The following is a 17,937-nucleotide window of genomic DNA, read 5'->3' as shown; positions in this document are numbered from 1 at the left end:
TATATATATATATATATATATATATATATATATATATATTCTCCATTAATCATATGGCGAATCATATATTGCAAGAATGTATCATAGCTGTTAATGCACTTGAAATATTAATTATCATTAATAATGTAAATATTAATTTCGTTGAGTACAATAGGATTTTTGAGGCACATTTAAAACGTGTTTGAGGTTCTCCAGAGGGTTCAGTCAGTGAAGTGATCTGAGAAAGTATCGTTTCATTTTGAAATGTATTAACTGTCTTCTTTGATATGTGCAATTTGGTAAGGTATCCTGCAGGCAAACAACTAACGGATCTGTTGTCCTTCAAAATGTTATATATATAATTATTATTATTATTATTAGGAGCTAGGACACTATGAAGTCGATTGTGCAAGATGAATGTGAAAGGAGTTAGATACTGAAATCTGTTTTTAGACTCTCAACAACTGATACGTGTCTCCTGAAATCTGTGGATAGATAGCAGAATATCGAGAGAAGAGATATGAGAGTACTTCTAAAGCTATGTGTGTGCGCGCACGCATAACATCACTGTTCGCGCCCGGTGCCTCACTCGCAGGTTGGATTCGGTGCATCGCGGAAACCGAAGTGCTCTCGTGATGCCGCGTATGTGGAGTACAGATCGGCTGGGCGCAGCCGCCGCACAGGTACAAGCGCACCGCGAGCGCCTCAGTTTTATCCAAACCGAGAATGCCCAGAGAGACGGCGTTATCTCCAGCTGCTTCCCACACCGCGTGGTGGACACTTGAAGAAGGGTGAAGCGTGAACTTTGAAACTAAAGCTGGGAGAATTTGACGCTACAAACTGAACATGACTTTCATCTGCACTCTAAGATTTAAAAGTTCGCAAAAATGAAGTTTGGCAAAAGCGTCTGTATCATAAACGTGGGTGGCACCAAGTACGCGTTTCCAAAGGACGTAATCAAGGATTTCCCTTTGAGGAGAGTGAGTCGTCTCCACAGTTGCGCCTCGGAGAGAGAAGTGCTGGAAGTGTGCGATGATTACGATAGAGAGAGGAACGAGTTCTTCTTTGACAGACATTCAGAAGCGTTCGGCTTCATTATGCTGTACGTGAAGTACGGCAAACTGCGTTTTGTCCCGCATATGTGCGAGCTGTCGTTTTACAACGAGATGATTTACTGGGGTTTGGAAAGCTCTCATTTGGAGTTCTGCTGCCAGCGGAGACTCGACGAACGCATGTCCGACACGTACACTCACTTTACCGAGGAGCACCACAAAACGGCCAATGAAATTAGTAGGACTGATGAGCCGTCAAACGGGAAGCGGGACTCAAAGTGGCTGGAGCGAATGCGCAGGACTTTCGAGGAGCCCACCTCCTCTCTGGCAGCGCAAATTTTGGCGTCCGTATCGGTGATTTTTGTCATCGTGTCCATGGTAATACTTTGCGCAAGCACTCTTCCTGACTGGAACACTGCCGAGAGCAACATGGTGGAAGAGCACAGGTACACAGACTCTTTAGAGCATCCATCCGGGTATTTATGTTTTCTTTCTTGTATAAACGTCCTAACTTTTTGGTGAGACTTCAGCAAATATCCTCACAGGGGTCGTTGACACCGAATGCGTTCTTGTGTTAAAAAAAAAACCCCCCGGCTAGACCCCACGCAGCGGAAGTGAAACTGCATGTATAGATTTCTCGACTAGTTTTTAAACGTCGAATATCTTTTAAAGGTGCGCTTAATTTGAACTCTTAATAAAACACTAGACATGATCAAATAAGTTGTACGTTTTTATAAATATGTGATTTACACTCACATGCAATAGAGAAGCCTAATAACAGCTGTTTTATTTTACATGGAGAGGGTCTCCTCATGGGGCTGACATGTTGAAATCACATGACTAGCCAAAGCTACTCCACTTTTCTAAATAACTTTACTACTGAATATTTTCGCTCATGGAGGGAAAAAAAAAAAAAACTTGTTGAAACTTTACCCCAAGCCCCGAAATAAAGGGGGCCCACATATCAACCAATAAAACAATCAAAAAGTTAGTGTCTGTAACTTTAACATAGTACAGCGTCTTAAAAATGTAACGTTCATGGCATGGGATGCTGAGGGGGAAAAACAGTGAAATGAATCTCAGTGGTCAATGTCTGTCTAACCGCACTTAGGCATTTTTTCTCTACTGATTTTCCATCCCAATGCCATGAAATTCACTACAAATTTATTATATCACAGTACTGATTAAATTATCATTTTTTAAAATAATTTATTATGCTTTATATAGTCACTAAGAGCAGTTTTTTATGGATTAATAATTAAATGACAAATATTTTAAACTTTTACTCTTTACCCACTCCTGACCACAACATAGAAATGTGTTTACTTATACTGAGGTAATGCAGACTTCAATTGTGCAGTGTGCAAGCTTGGCAAACAAAATTGACTTTTTTTTCTGTTTTATTCAAGAACGTTGTTCTTGAAATGTCTGGAATCACCTAATTAATTGCAGTTATTTTATTACTTTTATTCTAGGCTATGTTCTGTCTGCACTATTTGTTTTAGGCTAAAAAGAAGTCAGATGATGTCTGTGTCCGTTGCATGGTGTCTCACGCCATGAGCAGTCAAAATCAATTCAACTTTTAAAAACACATCTCAGCTGTTATAGTGCAAGCTGTTTGTCCAGCTGTTTTAATACAAGAACACATCGCGTGTGTGCATATGTGCCCCTATTCCTCGTAAAGCAATGCCTATAAATATAAAATATGCATCTGCAGCCACACTTGTCTACAGTCTTCTGTATCATGTGTATATTGTCATGTTGTCCTTTTTCCTCAATGTTTGTCTTTTATCTTTCAGCATGAAAAGAAGTCATAAAGTTTCATATTCTAGTGAACAAATAGCCTACTCGAGCATCTCTAAGTTAAGGGCTCCACGATTTTCACTGATTGTGAGATTGGTAACGTGTGTGTGTGTGTGTAGCTAAAAGCTGAAGCGAAGTTGGAAAGTGCACTATTTTGAGGAAGGTAGAGCTGTCTCTCTCCAAGGTGCTGAATGAAGGTTAAGAGCCAGCTGTAGATCATGCGGAGGAATGGATCATCTTATAATAAAGTGTCTGATTCTAAACAGCAAAACGTGTCAGCTTTTTAACATCGTTTAAGCTGGACTGTTTTTCTCTGACCCAATTTAAGGGCATTTAAAACAAACAAAAAAAGCTATTAAAGAAAAAATGACAATAAGACTAATAAATAAATGAGCAAAAGGTGAGTCAAATACGGGTGCCACTAGTCATTTACATAGTTAGAAACCTGCAACAAACAACCACTGACCACTAGCTTATTAGCAATGTCCTTGTTTTTTAATATCTTTTTAACCTCTGTGTTTGTTTCATATTCATAACTGCCACACGGACTGTTCTGAAGGTACTGGTACCTGAGGAGCAAACTTCCATACTGTGTGTGTTTGTGTGTAAAAATATAACATGGTCGATATTGCTGAAAAATCAGGTTTGTTTTTTCAGCTGTCATTAGTATGAGTGATTATGTCTTTGGGGACAACTTTCGATGTCTCCATTTTCTCCTCTGCTATGCTTCTATTCCAGCTCAAAGTTGACTTCTGTCAGAAAAGCACATCTGACACGAAAGCATCAGGCAATTATTATTTTTTGCTTATAAACTGTAAAATGGGACATTTTATGCATCTATTTTGGGGTTAGAAACACGGGTGCATAAATGGACTATACCAGTAATTTTGGTGTAACAGATGTCGATAAAAGACCAAATCCAAATTTGTTTACAATGGAAAAACAGTATTTATGTCCAATTTGTCAAGTGGTTGTAAACCAACAACTTGTTTCTCTCTCAAAGAACTAAAGAGAAATAAACTTTGCTATCTGTTGCCAGATCTCTGTTCCACCAGTTCTCAGCTCACAAATTCTAATCTCACCTTCAGAATAAAATGTAATATTATATAGACAGGGCTCTGAACTGGAATGGTTTGCCTTTATTTTAGTTATGTATTCAACCCTTTAAGACCCAGCAACCCTTTTAACAAAATTGCAAATCAGATAAAGACAATGAGAATTTACATATCTTCTTAATAATAGTTTTTTTTTTCACTCAGTCACTAACAATTACTGGCATTCTGTGAATATGCTTCAATCCATTTTCCTGTCTGGCTTTCATCAGACATCATTACTGTCATCATTAGACTCTGAGTGGAATACAAATACTGTGATCAGTATTGGCATTACTTCATAAACGGTGTTGCTAGGCCATATGGGATTCCAAGCGTTTGCATGGATTAAGTAGCAGAGTGCATTTCAAAATGCTTCGACAGCAATAGTTCAGTTTCATGTAAGATATAATGAAAATATACATTTACTTTGCATTGGTTTCAATTAGCAATTGAAATGCATTTAGTTCATGGTCATTTGGATCACAAGACAATAAAAAGCTGTTCATTTATTTATTTGCTAGTGTAATTTCATCAGTTCATTAATTCTAAGCCATTATTAAAGCTGTAGGCACAATTTTGCATTCATGAATAGAATCATAATTCTGAAGGAAGTCGGCTCATTCCTAAAGCCATTGCTAGTTTTTTGACCTTACTACTTTTTGCCTCAGAACATTTCAGTCAGCTTTTCAAAGGATCTGTGAGCGAGCAGCAATAGCAATAAGGAAAAGCATTTAAAAGCTTAGCAAACAAGATGATGAATCTCAGTGAAAGCTTTAAAATGGCTTTGAATTATCACTTAGACTCCTTGAACTAAACATCTGATATGGTTAATCAGACTACTCTCTATTTCTTATTATGCATCAACATGTTCTTTCTCTCTCAAACTTTCTTTCTGTTATTCCCCCATCACCGCGCACCTGTCCAGGATCATTGAGGCAGTGTGCATCGGATGGTTCACGGCAGAGTGCATCGTGCGCTTCATTGTGTCCCGAGACAAGTGTGAGTTTGTGCGACATCCGCTGAACATCATAGACCTGCTGGCCATTACCCCCTATTACATCTCTGTCACCATGACTGTTCTGACTGGAGAAAACTCTCAGCTGCAGAGGGCCGGCGTGACGCTGCGTGTGCTGCGCATGATGCGAATCTTCTGGGTCATCAAGCTAGCGCGACACTTCCTAGGGCTCCAGACTTTAGGGTTAACGTTGAAGCGCTGCTACCGTGAGATGGTCATGCTCCTGGTCTTCATTTGCGTGGCCATGGCCATATTCGGGGCGCTGGCGCAACTTCTAGAGCATGGCCTGGATCTGGAGTCCGGGAACGAGGAATACGCTAGCATTCCTGCCGCCTGCTGGTGGGTTATTATCTCCATGACCACTGTCGGCTATGGAGACATGTACCCCATCACTGTGCCAGGACGTGTGCTTGGTGGCCTGTGCGTCGTGAGCGGTATAGTGCTGCTTGCTCTTCCGATCACCTTCATCTACCATAGCTTTGTGCAGTGCTACCACGAACTCAAACTCCGCTCAGCCCGCTGCACCCAAAGCCTGTCCGCCGAGTTCCTCAACTGACCTCCCGGTAGGTTTAGCTATGACAGTTAACAGGACTCAAATCTTTGCTTTCTGCTAGAGAAATTGATGTCTAGTGCAAAGATCTCCCGAGGCATTTCCATCTGCCACATTCATCTCCAGAACAGACTCTTCAGTATGTGTTGTATCTGTTACTCAAGGGGCTGGAGGAGGCTACCATGGTGACAGTATCACAGAGGCCAGGTGTCCTTGACAGGTACACACTGCTGGAGGGAAACTTTAAGAGGCCTTGAAAAGATTCCACGTCATGGCTCAACAAGCCCTCATTCTCACAGAGATCTGCGCTTTACCTTATACATGTGGCATTTCTCCAAAGGATTTAGCTTTTGAATGCCACTTAGGCAGCCCACAGTGTTGGCAAGCAGATATGAGAGAAATAATTTAATCATCTTGTCACCCAGGAACCTTTCTCTTTGATGATGCCTTCATTTATAAGCAATGAAGTTTTAAAGCAGTACCACTTTTTCCAGCATTTAATATATTGAGAGCCTCTCTTTTTTACTTACAATAGATTACAAAAAAACATGAATTTTAATCGCTCTGTTCCCCTTTCTAAATGCTCTTTCCAGGCTACATTGTTGTGTATACTCAATTCAGTGTGACAGCAAACCTCCAGAGGTTGTGGGACATAATGAGCCGGATAGACTGAGAATTACAAGGATAAAGTGAGAGCTGTGTGGGCAGCTATGCTGAGAGGAACATAACGGGCCATGGAGAGAGAGTGCTGTCATGGAGAGTTGGGTGTTTTGGATGACACCACGCAGAGCATGTAGAGTTCTCCCCGAATCCTCTACCTCTGAATGTACTCTACTGCCTTGCCGGTTTTCATACGGGAGTGAGATGCCTTGAGGCTCGTACACCTTCTGGGGTTTCACAGAAAGCTCTCTGTAGGTCCATGGAAGGTTCTGGAGATCTTTAGTGACACAGCTACCTCAAGGCCATCTCCTCCCATGGAGTCACCCATGCCACCCACTTCTCCCCGACTCATTGCTGTCTCTATTTTGTTGTGGCTCTTACGTTCCTCAATGCTCTTAAAGGAACATTCAGAGAATGTGCTGTTATCTGTGTTTTTGTCTTTACACATTTCTCCAAGTGCATCATGGGAGGGCTTCTGCTAGAGGGAAAAAGGGCGTAAAATTGTAACAAAACTGTTATTTGATGTTAAATAACATAAATAATCTTGACCTGTTTAAATTGTAAGAAGAATTTTAAAATGGAAGTCAACATTTAAGAAAGTCAACATGAAAATTGACCCCCTCTATTTTCTTGGTGCTCATTCATCTGTGCACATTATTCCAGATTCAGAAAAGTTTGTCTTAATAACTTGCCCCACCTCTGAAATTACTTTCCTTAGCTGATGCCACAAATCCCTGTTATGTTTTCAACCCCTTCCCTTCAACCACCAGGTCCATCATGGTACGTGATATCCACTTTTCAGCATTCAGTCAGTTTCAGATGAATATATTCAAGTCCTATCCTATAGCTTTCCTCACTAAATATGCTGTTCTGTTTCATGTGTAAATATTCAAATCATAGAAGTAAAATGAATTTCATGTTGACTTGAAAAGAAAACACTCTGCATAATAGAGATCTGCATCATTTTGCAATACACCGTTACAAATTTTTTTTTTTTCATGGTATTGTAAACATTAGTAATTCCAATGTCCATGTACGCATCTCACGATACATAAAGTTATGACTGATATGGTACAATGTTTTTTTTTAACAGTGCAATAATGATTTATGCATTTTTTATATTTTACTTTTTTCATCTGGTCCCAGCTGCCAGCTTGTAGTTTATATAATTATATATATATATATATGCACACCTATACACAGTTTATTCTTCTTTGTGTTGAAATCTTTTATTTAATAAATGTTTAACTGCAGAAGTGTGCTTGAGGACAAATATTTGGTTAAAATGTGTTATACTTTATTAATGTTTAAGGGGGGCAGCAGGCAAAAACTATCAATAATATTATTTAGTATGATTTAAGGATGTATGTTATATTGTGTACAAAATGTCCCGTCCCAAGGAATTTAATTAAAACAAAACAAAAAATTTACATCAGATTGACAAAATGCAAACAAGATCAGCAGTTTAAATCGAGACAAACTATCAGTTTAAAGAAGTGAGTGACAACTTTTCACCTTTTCTAAGAATGATTCCTCTTGTGCAAGGTGCGGTTCCTCTCGTCTCTGTAATTTCCAGAGCCTCACTAATCATAGTCATCTTTATTCATATTCTTCACAGCAGTTTATGGATGGAAACCAGCAGTCACCGACTGCAGCACAGGCCTTTGTGAATTAATAATCAGACGTTTGTGTGATTGTAAATAGATGCATTCTGTTTTGGTTTACAGGAAGCAAAATGTGTCAGACCAAAATGTGCTAAGATTTCCCTCCTCATTAATTAAACCTCCTGAAGAGATCATGCTGAGGTGTTCTCCATGTGCCTTCATATCACTTCAGACACAGACTCCCTTGACTCACATGTACGCACAACAACACCCAGAAATTAATGTGAAAGTGAAAATAAGCGAAATCCCTGAAATTAGTTGCAGAACGCAGGTGTCAGCTGCCACTCATTGGTTCTTAATACACTTTCATCCCACTGCTTCTCTCTATTGCCTGCTTCATTAATCATGTTAGGCAAAAGGGATCCTATTTACTTTACATGCAAATATATCAGTGCTCGAATGAAAAGGTCACGACAGCTAAAAGCCATGAACATGTGGATAATAACAACATCTCTTAAACCAACAGATCTCTGTTTTTCAGTAAGATGAGATCTGTTTCACTCCAAATTTCAAGGTCTACACAAATAATTCTCATCTGACACTTCCAAAACAGTGTTGCCAAAAGTAGTCTAAATGGACATAACTATGTTTACTGTAATACTTTGTATGCCATTCTCTGTTATATTATTATATTTAATTCAGCAGAAATTAAGCTTCTGACATGCAGCGTTCTGACACTCCCCCCTTTAAAATCTTTTTTTTTTATCATCTGATTTTATTATATTTACAACTGTTCTGCATTATGATCATATGTTGTGCATCACTTGGGCTTATCACACATGGCTTGAGCTTTTTGTAGGGATTTTTATAACCCCATTAATGTTTAGTTCTAGAAGAGTGTTTGAAATCCACCTGTAAAGTCTAACTACAGTTAGGCTATGTTTCCTTTTTTTTCTGCACTCACTAGTACTGTAAGCTTCCAATGTATTTTTTAAATAGAAAGTCTATTTTGAATAAACTAGAATGCCTCTGTGTTAGCTAAAGCAGGTCTTAACAAAATTCTTGAAAAGTGGATATTAATAAATAGTTCAAAATGAATTACTGTTTTGTGTATTTATTTTTTATTTTTTGTAGCTCTTCCAAATAAACACAAAAAAACTCCATATGTAAACTTGACATTTTTTATATTTTATTTTTTGAACAGCCATATTAAGAGAAGACAAAAAAAAAATCTAAAAATCACATTAAAAAGTCTCATTTGTGTTTCTGAATAATGTTAATCAGACCTTATTATAGTCATAAATCCCAAACAAGAGAAAAAAATTAAATAGAATAAAAAAAAGTTTACATTTCTGAAGGTAGCAAAAACGCAAATTCCTTTACGTATTAAACTGAATACGGGTCTGTATGATTATTTATTTTATTTTATTTTTTGTTCAGTAAAACAGTATTATTGCTAGGAAATATTACGATTTACAATTTACTGGCCACAGACTTTTGAGCAGTAGTATAAAGTAGTGGTGGGACATGATCCTGTCTGTGGTGTGGCTCACAATATTATCAACGAAAATGTACTATAAGGTCAGCGGAGTCACTGGGAAATTAACGGGAGCCACAGCAGCATCCGCTTACAGCCCGCAGGTACTCAAACCTTCCGCTGCTGTTCGGTGAGAAGCGAGGAGTCTGGAGTGACCTTCACAGGAAGCGCTTCACAGACACTCAGTCACTGCGCAAGTCTGGCTTTATATTGTGCTGATATTATAAACACTCACAACCACCCTTGGTTTGTTGTCTGCCTTGTCTTAAGTAATGTAGTCAACTTTTGTCATTAATAATGAATCCGAGTGTTTAAAGACCGACGTTAGAGCTGCAAAAAGGATTTTATAGCTCCTTAAAACACAATTCCTCTGAGGTCCTGGAAGCCAGCTGTTGAAAGGAAACATAACTGTTTTAGCATGAATAGAATGTATACCAAATAATTAAAAAGTTAAGGTCTATTTGTTTAATGTCAAGGACAGCTGTAGAGTTCAAAGCTCCGTTTCTTCCCATTGCTTTCTAAGGTTAAGAGGTTAAGATATGTTTACCTTCAGTTCTCCACCATGACCTTGTCTATTCAGTCCATAACTTGGATCAAAGGACAGCTGCCTTTCATTGTTTTCTTATATGCTCGTATTCTTCTATCAAACAGGCAAGGAAACATTTTGAACAATCCTCATGCAGCTCTTTTCGCTGCTACAATTCATATTGAGATTATCTATAAAGCTCCAAAGAGGATAAAACATGATAAGAGAGTTAGATAGATGATTAATTGTCTGATATTAGTGTATCCAGTTTTGTAGACTATATGGTGATTTTTGGGTCCTTTTCAGACCTTGAGATATGGTTCACTGTAAGTGACCTTTGTGGGGTGTAGAGCTGTGTACATTTGTCCTTTTGTGTTTAGTGGTAGAAAATGCCAGCATAGGGGTTTGGACTGATGTTAAGAGGAGTAAATAATGGCAATAGTCATTTTTTGGTGCCGTAATGTCTGCAGCTCATCCGTCACTGTGTTTGTCCTGACAGGGGCTGAAGGGCACAGTTCCCTCTCAAGCTCCTCCCATAATCTTTGCTGTACCGACCAAGGTTGTTTCAGAGACCGGCTCAGTGGCACACTACATGGGAATCAACAAAGTTCCTGAGCTGCAGATGATTTTCCAGGTGTTGCACTGTAATGTTTGATTTTTTCATGACGCAGTGATTTAGATACTTCATAACAGAAAAGGTACTCCTTCCCCATTGACTATTTTCTTTTTTATTTGAAACTTGGACATGAACTGAAACAATATGAACAGTTCTCTGCCTTCAGTCCCAAAACAGCTTCACACCTGAGTTAAAAACAAAAGACTCAAAACAGTATAACTAATATTATAAGTTCAAACTGTAATTGGAAAAGCCACATTCAGGTTCATGATAAAAGAGCAGATGTGTCATTGAGCACTCATTAATGAAGAAGTTGAATTGTTACAAAAATGATACGTTTTTGCTCCCATATGTAGCTAAAGCAGTCCTCCCCACTGATAGCTACGCAAATATATTGTTTATCCCGCTGTCTATATATAACTACATTTCTGCATCACAAATTCTACAGTTGCTCTCAGTCCTTAACTTATTTTTTTTATTCTATTCTAGAGAATATTTCTAAATTAAACTATATACATTGGTAATGCTAAAAAATGTTCGAATTAAGGCTGGGTATTAAAACAGATTTCACAATTTGATTCCGGTTCACAAACGCTCGATTCAATTCCGATTTTGTTATTGATTTGTTGGATATCAGCTACAGTACGTCCATGTGTCTTAAGTAAAACAATCTCTCAACTAATGCTGTAAACTATACAGTTGGCATATAATATTAAAGGTTAAAATTAACATTCAAATTCAACTGCTACTTATTTTTAGATATTAAATTCAAATTTATTTGTATAGCGCTTTACACAACTCATTGTTTCAAAGCAGCTTTACAGAAAATGCATGTCTACATTACAATTTAGAGTGATCTGTTATCAGAAGTGAATGTGTTCAAGTAATGTTAATTTCACAAACGAACAATTCAAGTTAATAGAATCATACAGTTAGCTTACATAATATTAATTTCAGGCAGAAGCTCAAAGCGATTATTACAAGTGTGATCATAATATAATATATATGTTGACATAGGGCTGGGCGATATAGCTAAAAAAAATGTATCGACGATATAATGTTTAATATCGTTCGGTATCGATAATTATTGACATTTTTATAACCTTTTTTAAAACAAAAAACAATAGAAAAAGAAATGTTTAAATTTAACCACTGTATTTATAATTAACACTATTTATTGAGACAAACTATTTTGTTATCTATAATATATAACTATCATTATTGAGACATAGCATCGATACCGTTTTATTGCCCAGGCCTACGTTGACAATCAACACTTAAAAATTGAGTTGTATGAAAACATTACGTTGTACAGATATATATATATATATATATATATATATATATATATATATATATATATATATATTTTTTTATGAAAAAATAGTGTTTTGTATATATATATATATATATATATATATATATATATATATATATATATATATATATTATTTTTTTACAATTATATAAACCTTTAAAGGTGGCTGTCATAACTTTGTCATTATAGATTTATTCAAACATTCAATAAATGAGATGTCACTAACAGGTTACTAAAAAATATAATGTAATATAGTGCATATGTTTAGCAAAATGCTCATCTAGATTTTTAACGGGATTATGGATAATTTAATGTTTTCCTGAGGTAAATATAACGTTACATGACATTGTTTTTCAAATCAAAATTAAGCACAAAGCTTACTGCAATTATTGGATGGGAGGCACACTACAAGTGATGTTTAGGGAGGTTTTGTTCATGCAATCGACATTGGTTCATCCAAATGAAGATCGATCAAAATTAATTAATCATTATTTTCAGCCCAGCCCTACACTGTAAAAAAAATTCCGTAAAATTTACGGTTAAAAAAACGGCAGCTGTGGTTGCCAGAATTTTACCGTAAAAAATATGGTAGCAACGTTTTATGGTTTTAACTTAAATTTACAGTTAAATACCGTAATTTCATTAACTGATATAATGTTAATATACCAACCTGAAGTACTGAAATCTGTTTTGTACCTTTGTAATACACCGATAACCACCAAATGCAGGTGGTGATGAGAAAGTCACATGATGAACCAAAGCCCATAACAAGCAGCTTTTAAATAATAGCATGTATAGAAGTTGCACAGTGTCATTCACACAAACACCATCATGGTAACACATATGAAACTGAAATAATGCAATACACCTAATTTTGTTAAATTAATGTTTAACACCCCACCCTAATATACAAAACTAAGAAGAAACCGATATTTCAACAAAAAAACATCAAATTTGAATGTAACTCAGGGAATTCTGGGAATGTCAATTTACGGTTATTCACTGTAAATTAGACAGTCTTTCACTTTCCAAAAACGGTATACTACCGTAAAATTAATATCCAATACATGTAATGTCCAATACAGTTTTTCACCATATATAGTAGGGGAATTTACCGTTAAGCATTTATCAGGTTTTTACTGTAGCATTTTAACAGTCTTTTACCGTTAAATTCACAATCATTTTTTTTACAGTGTTGAGTGAATCAATTGCCAACATCTCGATCTGGATTTCTGCAGGTCTCGTTCTTGCCAAATGAAATGATTTATGTAGACCCAACGCAAATATATATGTAAATTGGTTGTTGTATTTCAGAATTGAACAAGCAGCAAAAATCTATGTTTTGATTGTTAAACAATATGACCGGTTGCAGAAAACTGATGGAGCACCGGTTCACCTGAAGCGTGGAGTCATGGACAAGATGCTATATAGGACCATGATGGGCTTGACGATTGGAGGCACCCTCTACTGTTTAATGGCCCTCTATATTGTTGCCCAGCCCCGGAAACCACAGTGACCTGCCCTGCCTCTGCCCCGTGTTAAATACAGTATATTGTAATTATTATGGTTGGAGTGATGACAGATTTTTGTCATTTTGCTCTAAAAGCAACGGTGACAGAATTATTTTATTTACCCCAGTATTTTGATTTCACTCACTGGTTATACAAGTACATCTCAGTCAATCTGAGAAGCAGCATCTGATTTCATTGCATATGTACATTTATTACATAAGAGTTTATTGTATCTGGTTTGGTCGATCATTATGTTCTCATAGGGCCATCTGATGAGCCTCTCTTTCTAGACCGTAGTTTACCTTGACGGTCTGTTTTTAACAATCAGGGAAATTTAAATAATGCACACAATGTACTGACGTATTTGCCTTGCCTCATATCTTTTGAGTAAATGACAGCAAGCTTGTCAGCCTGTAAATGAAGTCCTTGCAATTTGTATCTAGCTAAATAAATATATTTCGTTTGTGAAAAGTGAAAAATTAAAACGTCTTGTGTGTCATCTTTGTTGAGCTGGAACAGTCTGGATGGCCTTAGATTATTAGCAACAACATCCTGTGGTCTTTGGCTCCGTCTCATCATACAGGATACGAGTCTGATGGGATTGTGAGTGATATTAGTGTTAATCGATACATAAAAGCTTTTCAAAACCTATAATTCACTGATATTAGATTAGTTCCTTGGGGTACAAAGTTATCGGTCACATTTAGATGCATTTTGGGTTAGGCAACCAGATAATTGACATTTCTATTGATTCTTGACATTAGATTGCAGTGTAGTGCAAACTAACAGTGCTGCATAATGCCCACGATTGATTTATGTTTTTTCGAAAAGAGCATTCGTCTTGGATTCATCCTTTACTGTATAGTTATGCTGTATTGATTTTCGGTAAAAAATGTGCTTAAGGTTTGATTAAAACCCCGAACCCTTAATATGCCATTTAAATTGAGCCCAAACTACTTAACATACAGACTGGGCTGAATTTAAACTTTTTATAGATCCTTTCAGCCTCAAGCCTGTTGTTAAAAATTCTAACCAACAGTGATGTCATCTTAATTTCTGTACCGATTTGTTATTAGTCTTGTCTTTCTTTTTTTTTTTTTGCATATACACTGCCATTCAAAAGTGTGGGGTCAGTGAGATTTTTTTTATAGAAGCTCATATTTAAAGTTGCAAGTAAAGATGTTTAAATTTTTACAAAAATATACTTATAGTATCTTTTAAATTAACACTGTATTTTCATTGAAGAGTGTCAAGATGCAGCAAAAAAAAAAAAAAAGGCAGCACAAGGTTTTTTTTAATTATTATTATTATATATTTTTTTTCTTTATTGAAGAAATGCAGCCTTGGTGGCCATAAGAGACAACTGGAAATTATAAAATTACATACAATACATTTGTTCTTTTAGGATATGTCTGTATTAGCCATTTTCAATATATCCATTGTCCTAACACGCATGTCAGCAGGCCGTCTCCATCTCTTTTTGAATCATGCTGCGATGCACAGAGAGCTGGTGCTCAACATTGCCACTGCCTGCAGTTATTGAAGGCCGCAGGGTAATCATACAGCTAAGACTGCCGTGATGGACCCATCTCTCCAGATAGTGATTACAGTGGGAGAGAACACAGTGCCCTGGTCACACAGGTCTTTGTTGTCATTAGACCGACAGTCTGGAACTTCCAGACAACAGTGTCATTAATGTTAGTTATGCCATCTTATCTCTGTTTGCTATCGACCCATGCAGCATAATTGCATATTTGTTAATGCCTATGAGACATGATCATTTATTTGCTGAAGGATTACTGCTACAGCAGTTCTCATAGCAACTGACTGGGTGTGATAACTAGCCTGGTAAAACCAAAGCCTCCACAAACAACTTCCCTGACCTCACCTACACAATGGAAATCTAATGCAGGTGAAACTGGCACACACTAATTGAGAAGCACATCTGCAGTTTTATTTTAGTTCTCATGATATACAGTTTTTCTGCTCCCCGGTGCATTTACTAAATAGCAACCTTTGTGATGCATTGTGTGAAAAGAATTTACAGTTTTTAATAAAATGTGTCCTTGGAATTGATTGATTAAAGGCATGTGCTCTCAGGAAGCTGTGAGTGTTTCAAAGTTTGACGGTGTGACAGAAAAGCACACTGAACCTTCTAAACCAACATTTTGAATGAAAAATTTAATTAGAAATGGATAGTTCACCCAAAATTAATAATTGTGTCATTTACTCACTCATGTTGTTCTGAACCTATCGGACTTTTTGTTCTTCTGTGAAACTCTAAAGATACGTCTTTTGTGCTTTTTTTCCCCTCATACAATGAAAGTCAGTGGAGTCCAATATTGTTTAAACACCATTGATTTCAAAGTATATTCTTTTTTAATGTTCCAAAGAAGAAAAAGTCAAACAGGTTTGGCCTATATTTTAAAGCACCTTGTGAACAGGACTAGAACTTGATCTCGAGGAAACAACATTTGGTATGACAAGATCACGAGAAAAGTTGTCAATGTCAGGATTATGAGAAAATCAAGCTGTGATCGCGACAAGAGTATGAGATTTCAGAGCGTCTGTAAATCACTTTAGTGGCTAAAGCTGCCAATAGGTGTTATAGCATCAGCTAAATGCCACTGAAAACTTACAAAATTCTGGGGTTCTTGTGGCTCGACCCCCTTTTTATTTTTCCTTAATTTGAGCTGTTTTACTGGCCTGTCATTAAAAAAAATTAATATCTCCTCTCTTGAGCCAATAGCCTTATAGCCAGCGTTCTGACATCTAGCGTGGTTGCCCACTTTGCCTTCTTTCTGTTCTTTGTACTGTCCTCTATAAATAAAGGCAAAAAAATGGCAAAAACAGGTCTATACCTTCTGTTAAACACAGGCTATCTGTTCCAATTGATTCAAGATCTTCTCAGTTGTTCGCTCACAGAAATGACACCCAGGGGGAATGCTGTTACCTAATGATAATTTGTCCCATGTGTGTAGTTTTTTTGGAAAAAGCTCTCAGCCATTGCGAGTGCAGACGTGCTTAGCACAGAAAGTCCTGCGGAGTCTCTTATGTGACAGTCCTCGGTGGTTAAATGGTGTTGGTAATTTTGAATAAGTACCCTCCAAAATAAATGTGTTTGGTGATTTTGACGAGGTTGCAGTGCATTGCAGTATTCAAAGTGTCCAATATTTTAAGTGCATTGCAGGATTTAACACATTAAGCAGTATAATAACCAGGGATGACCTTCAGTGGACGGCTCTTTCATAATTCAGGTAGTCTTCTCAGTTATATTATATTAATTTTCCTTTAGTGTAAAATGATACCCAGCCTAATAAAAACGACAAAAACAAATAATAAAATAACTAAAATTGAACTACAATTAAAATAAAAACAACATCTAAAAAATAAAAAAATAAAAACATTAATAAAGACTTCAAGTATAGCTAAGATACTAATATATTGCTTCAAAAAGTGTACACACACACAAACACACACACACACACACACCCCCCCTTTAAAAGAATCATATTTTGTTGCTTTGCAGCCTGAAATGAAGACAAACAGTTTTTGTTTTATCCAGCTGTATTTAGTCAGTGCAACTTATAACATCCAAGTGAAAGATATAACACCAACATGTCAGAAAAAGGATCACTGCCATTTGACTTTCAACTGTGATCATCTGTTGTCATTTTGATTAGCTCAACATGAAAAGAGCTTTCCTGGAGCATTTCAGTCCTTGGTATTGTCTGAATCATCTTGTCTGAATCAGGAGAGAAATATGCACATTTTAAGCAATGTTTACAAGCCAAAACAGATATTCTAAACAAATACGTTGATAGACAAACAGTTTTTGTTTTATCCAGCTGTATTTAGTCAGTGCAACTTATAACATCCAAGTGAAAGATATAACACCAACATGTCAGAAAAAGGATCACTGCCATTTGACTTTCAACTGTGATCATCTGTTGTCATTTTGATTAGCTCAACATGAAAAGAGCTTTCCTGGAGCATTTCAGTCCTTGGTATTGTCTGAATCATCTTGTCTGAATCAGGAGAGAAATATGCACATTTCAAGCAATGTTTACAAGCCAAAACAGATATTCTAAACAAATACGTTGATGGGAGTTTGACATAAGACAACAGGAGATGGGTTTTTCCACTAGAGGAAGTGTTATTATGGATTATGGACTCATATTTTGGCCAGAAGCAACTGAAAAAACGGTCGGTTTATTTCTTACAAACATACTATTTTTGTGTGTGCTGTTAAATTATTGAAATATTAACTTGGGTTAAATGGGTTCAACTGACAAGTTCTAAGCCAATAAGTAACATGATGTGTGACATGAACTAGGAAGCCTGTCAGCATTTTTAATTTTATGGTACACATTTATCTAAAAATGTTATTTTTTTTTTTTGCAAACCAAGGCACTATGACCTCCACCTGTACCTTCCATCCCCCTGCCATTCTGCTGTTAACTCCTCCGCTCTCCCTCTGTGAAAATTAGGGTCACTAAACCCTCTGATAAGAGATTTTGACATAGCGATGCCTCGTTAATTTAACAATTTTGTGGTGTGTCTGCATAAATCCTTATTTCGTAATAGAAAATAAACAGCAGATGTTGTGACTGTGACTCTCTGTGAAATCATGAAAGGCTGATTAGAGATCTAAACCGGGATGTGAGGGGGA

General features: G+C 36.8%; 2 protein-coding genes across 3 annotated transcripts; both read left to right on the top strand.

Moving 5' to 3' along the window:
- Nucleotides 1-594: 594 nt before the first annotated feature.
- LOC107590001 (potassium voltage-gated channel subfamily G member 3-like) lies at nucleotides 595-7,031 on the top strand. 2 transcript variants are annotated; one of them, XM_016278593.1, is made up of 2 exons: nucleotides 595-1,477; nucleotides 4,854-7,031. In XM_016278593.1, exons 1-2 carry the CDS (start codon nucleotides 867-869, stop codon nucleotides 5,497-5,499), a joined length of 1,257 nt encoding a protein of 418 aa, XP_016134079.1. In that variant the 5' UTR covers nucleotides 595-866; the 3' UTR covers nucleotides 5,500-7,031. The 2 variants fall into 2 exon arrangements, with proteins under 2 accessions (XP_016134079.1, XP_016134080.1); XM_016278594.1 differs by having other exon boundaries at nucleotides 595-1,507.
- Nucleotides 7,032-9,280: 2,249 nt separating this feature from the next.
- LOC107590022 (cytochrome c oxidase subunit 7A-related protein, mitochondrial-like) lies at nucleotides 9,281-13,709 on the top strand. The gene is made up of 3 exons (XM_016278619.1): nucleotides 9,281-9,398; nucleotides 10,320-10,454; nucleotides 13,127-13,709. Exons 1-3 carry the CDS (start codon nucleotides 9,285-9,287, stop codon nucleotides 13,268-13,270), a joined length of 393 nt encoding a protein of 130 aa, XP_016134105.1. The 5' UTR covers nucleotides 9,281-9,284; the 3' UTR covers nucleotides 13,271-13,709.
- The last annotated feature ends 4,228 nt before the right edge of the window (nucleotides 13,710-17,937 follow it).

Source organism: Sinocyclocheilus grahami, unplaced genomic scaffold (assembly GCF_001515645.1).
Source record: "Sinocyclocheilus grahami isolate Dianchi unplaced genomic scaffold, SAMN03320097.WGS_v1.1 scaffold123.1, whole genome shotgun sequence".
NCBI classification, from domain to species: domain Eukaryota; kingdom Metazoa; phylum Chordata; class Actinopteri; order Cypriniformes; family Cyprinidae; genus Sinocyclocheilus; species Sinocyclocheilus grahami.
This window is presented reverse-complemented; position numbering and strand designations above follow the sequence as displayed.

Bases quoted from the DNA above. Each gene is read 5' to 3' on its own strand.
- LOC107590001 (XM_016278594.1), top strand. From the start codon at position 867: ATGAAGTTTGGCAAAAGCGTCTGTATCATAAACGTGGGTGGCACCAAG. The intron at 1,508-4,853 runs GTATTTATGTTT...GCACCTGTCCAG, and splicing joins TCTTTAGAGCATCCATCCGG to GATCATTGAGGCAGTGTGCA.
- LOC107590022 (XM_016278619.1), top strand. From the start codon at position 9,285: ATGATCCTGTCTGTGGTGTGGCTCACAATATTATCAACGAAAATGTAC. The intron at 9,399-10,319 runs GTACTCAAACCT...TTGTCCTGACAG, and splicing joins CATCCGCTTACAGCCCGCAG to GGGCTGAAGGGCACAGTTCC. The intron at 10,455-13,126 runs GTGTTGCACTGT...GACCGGTTGCAG, and splicing joins AGCTGCAGATGATTTTCCAG to AAAACTGATGGAGCACCGGT.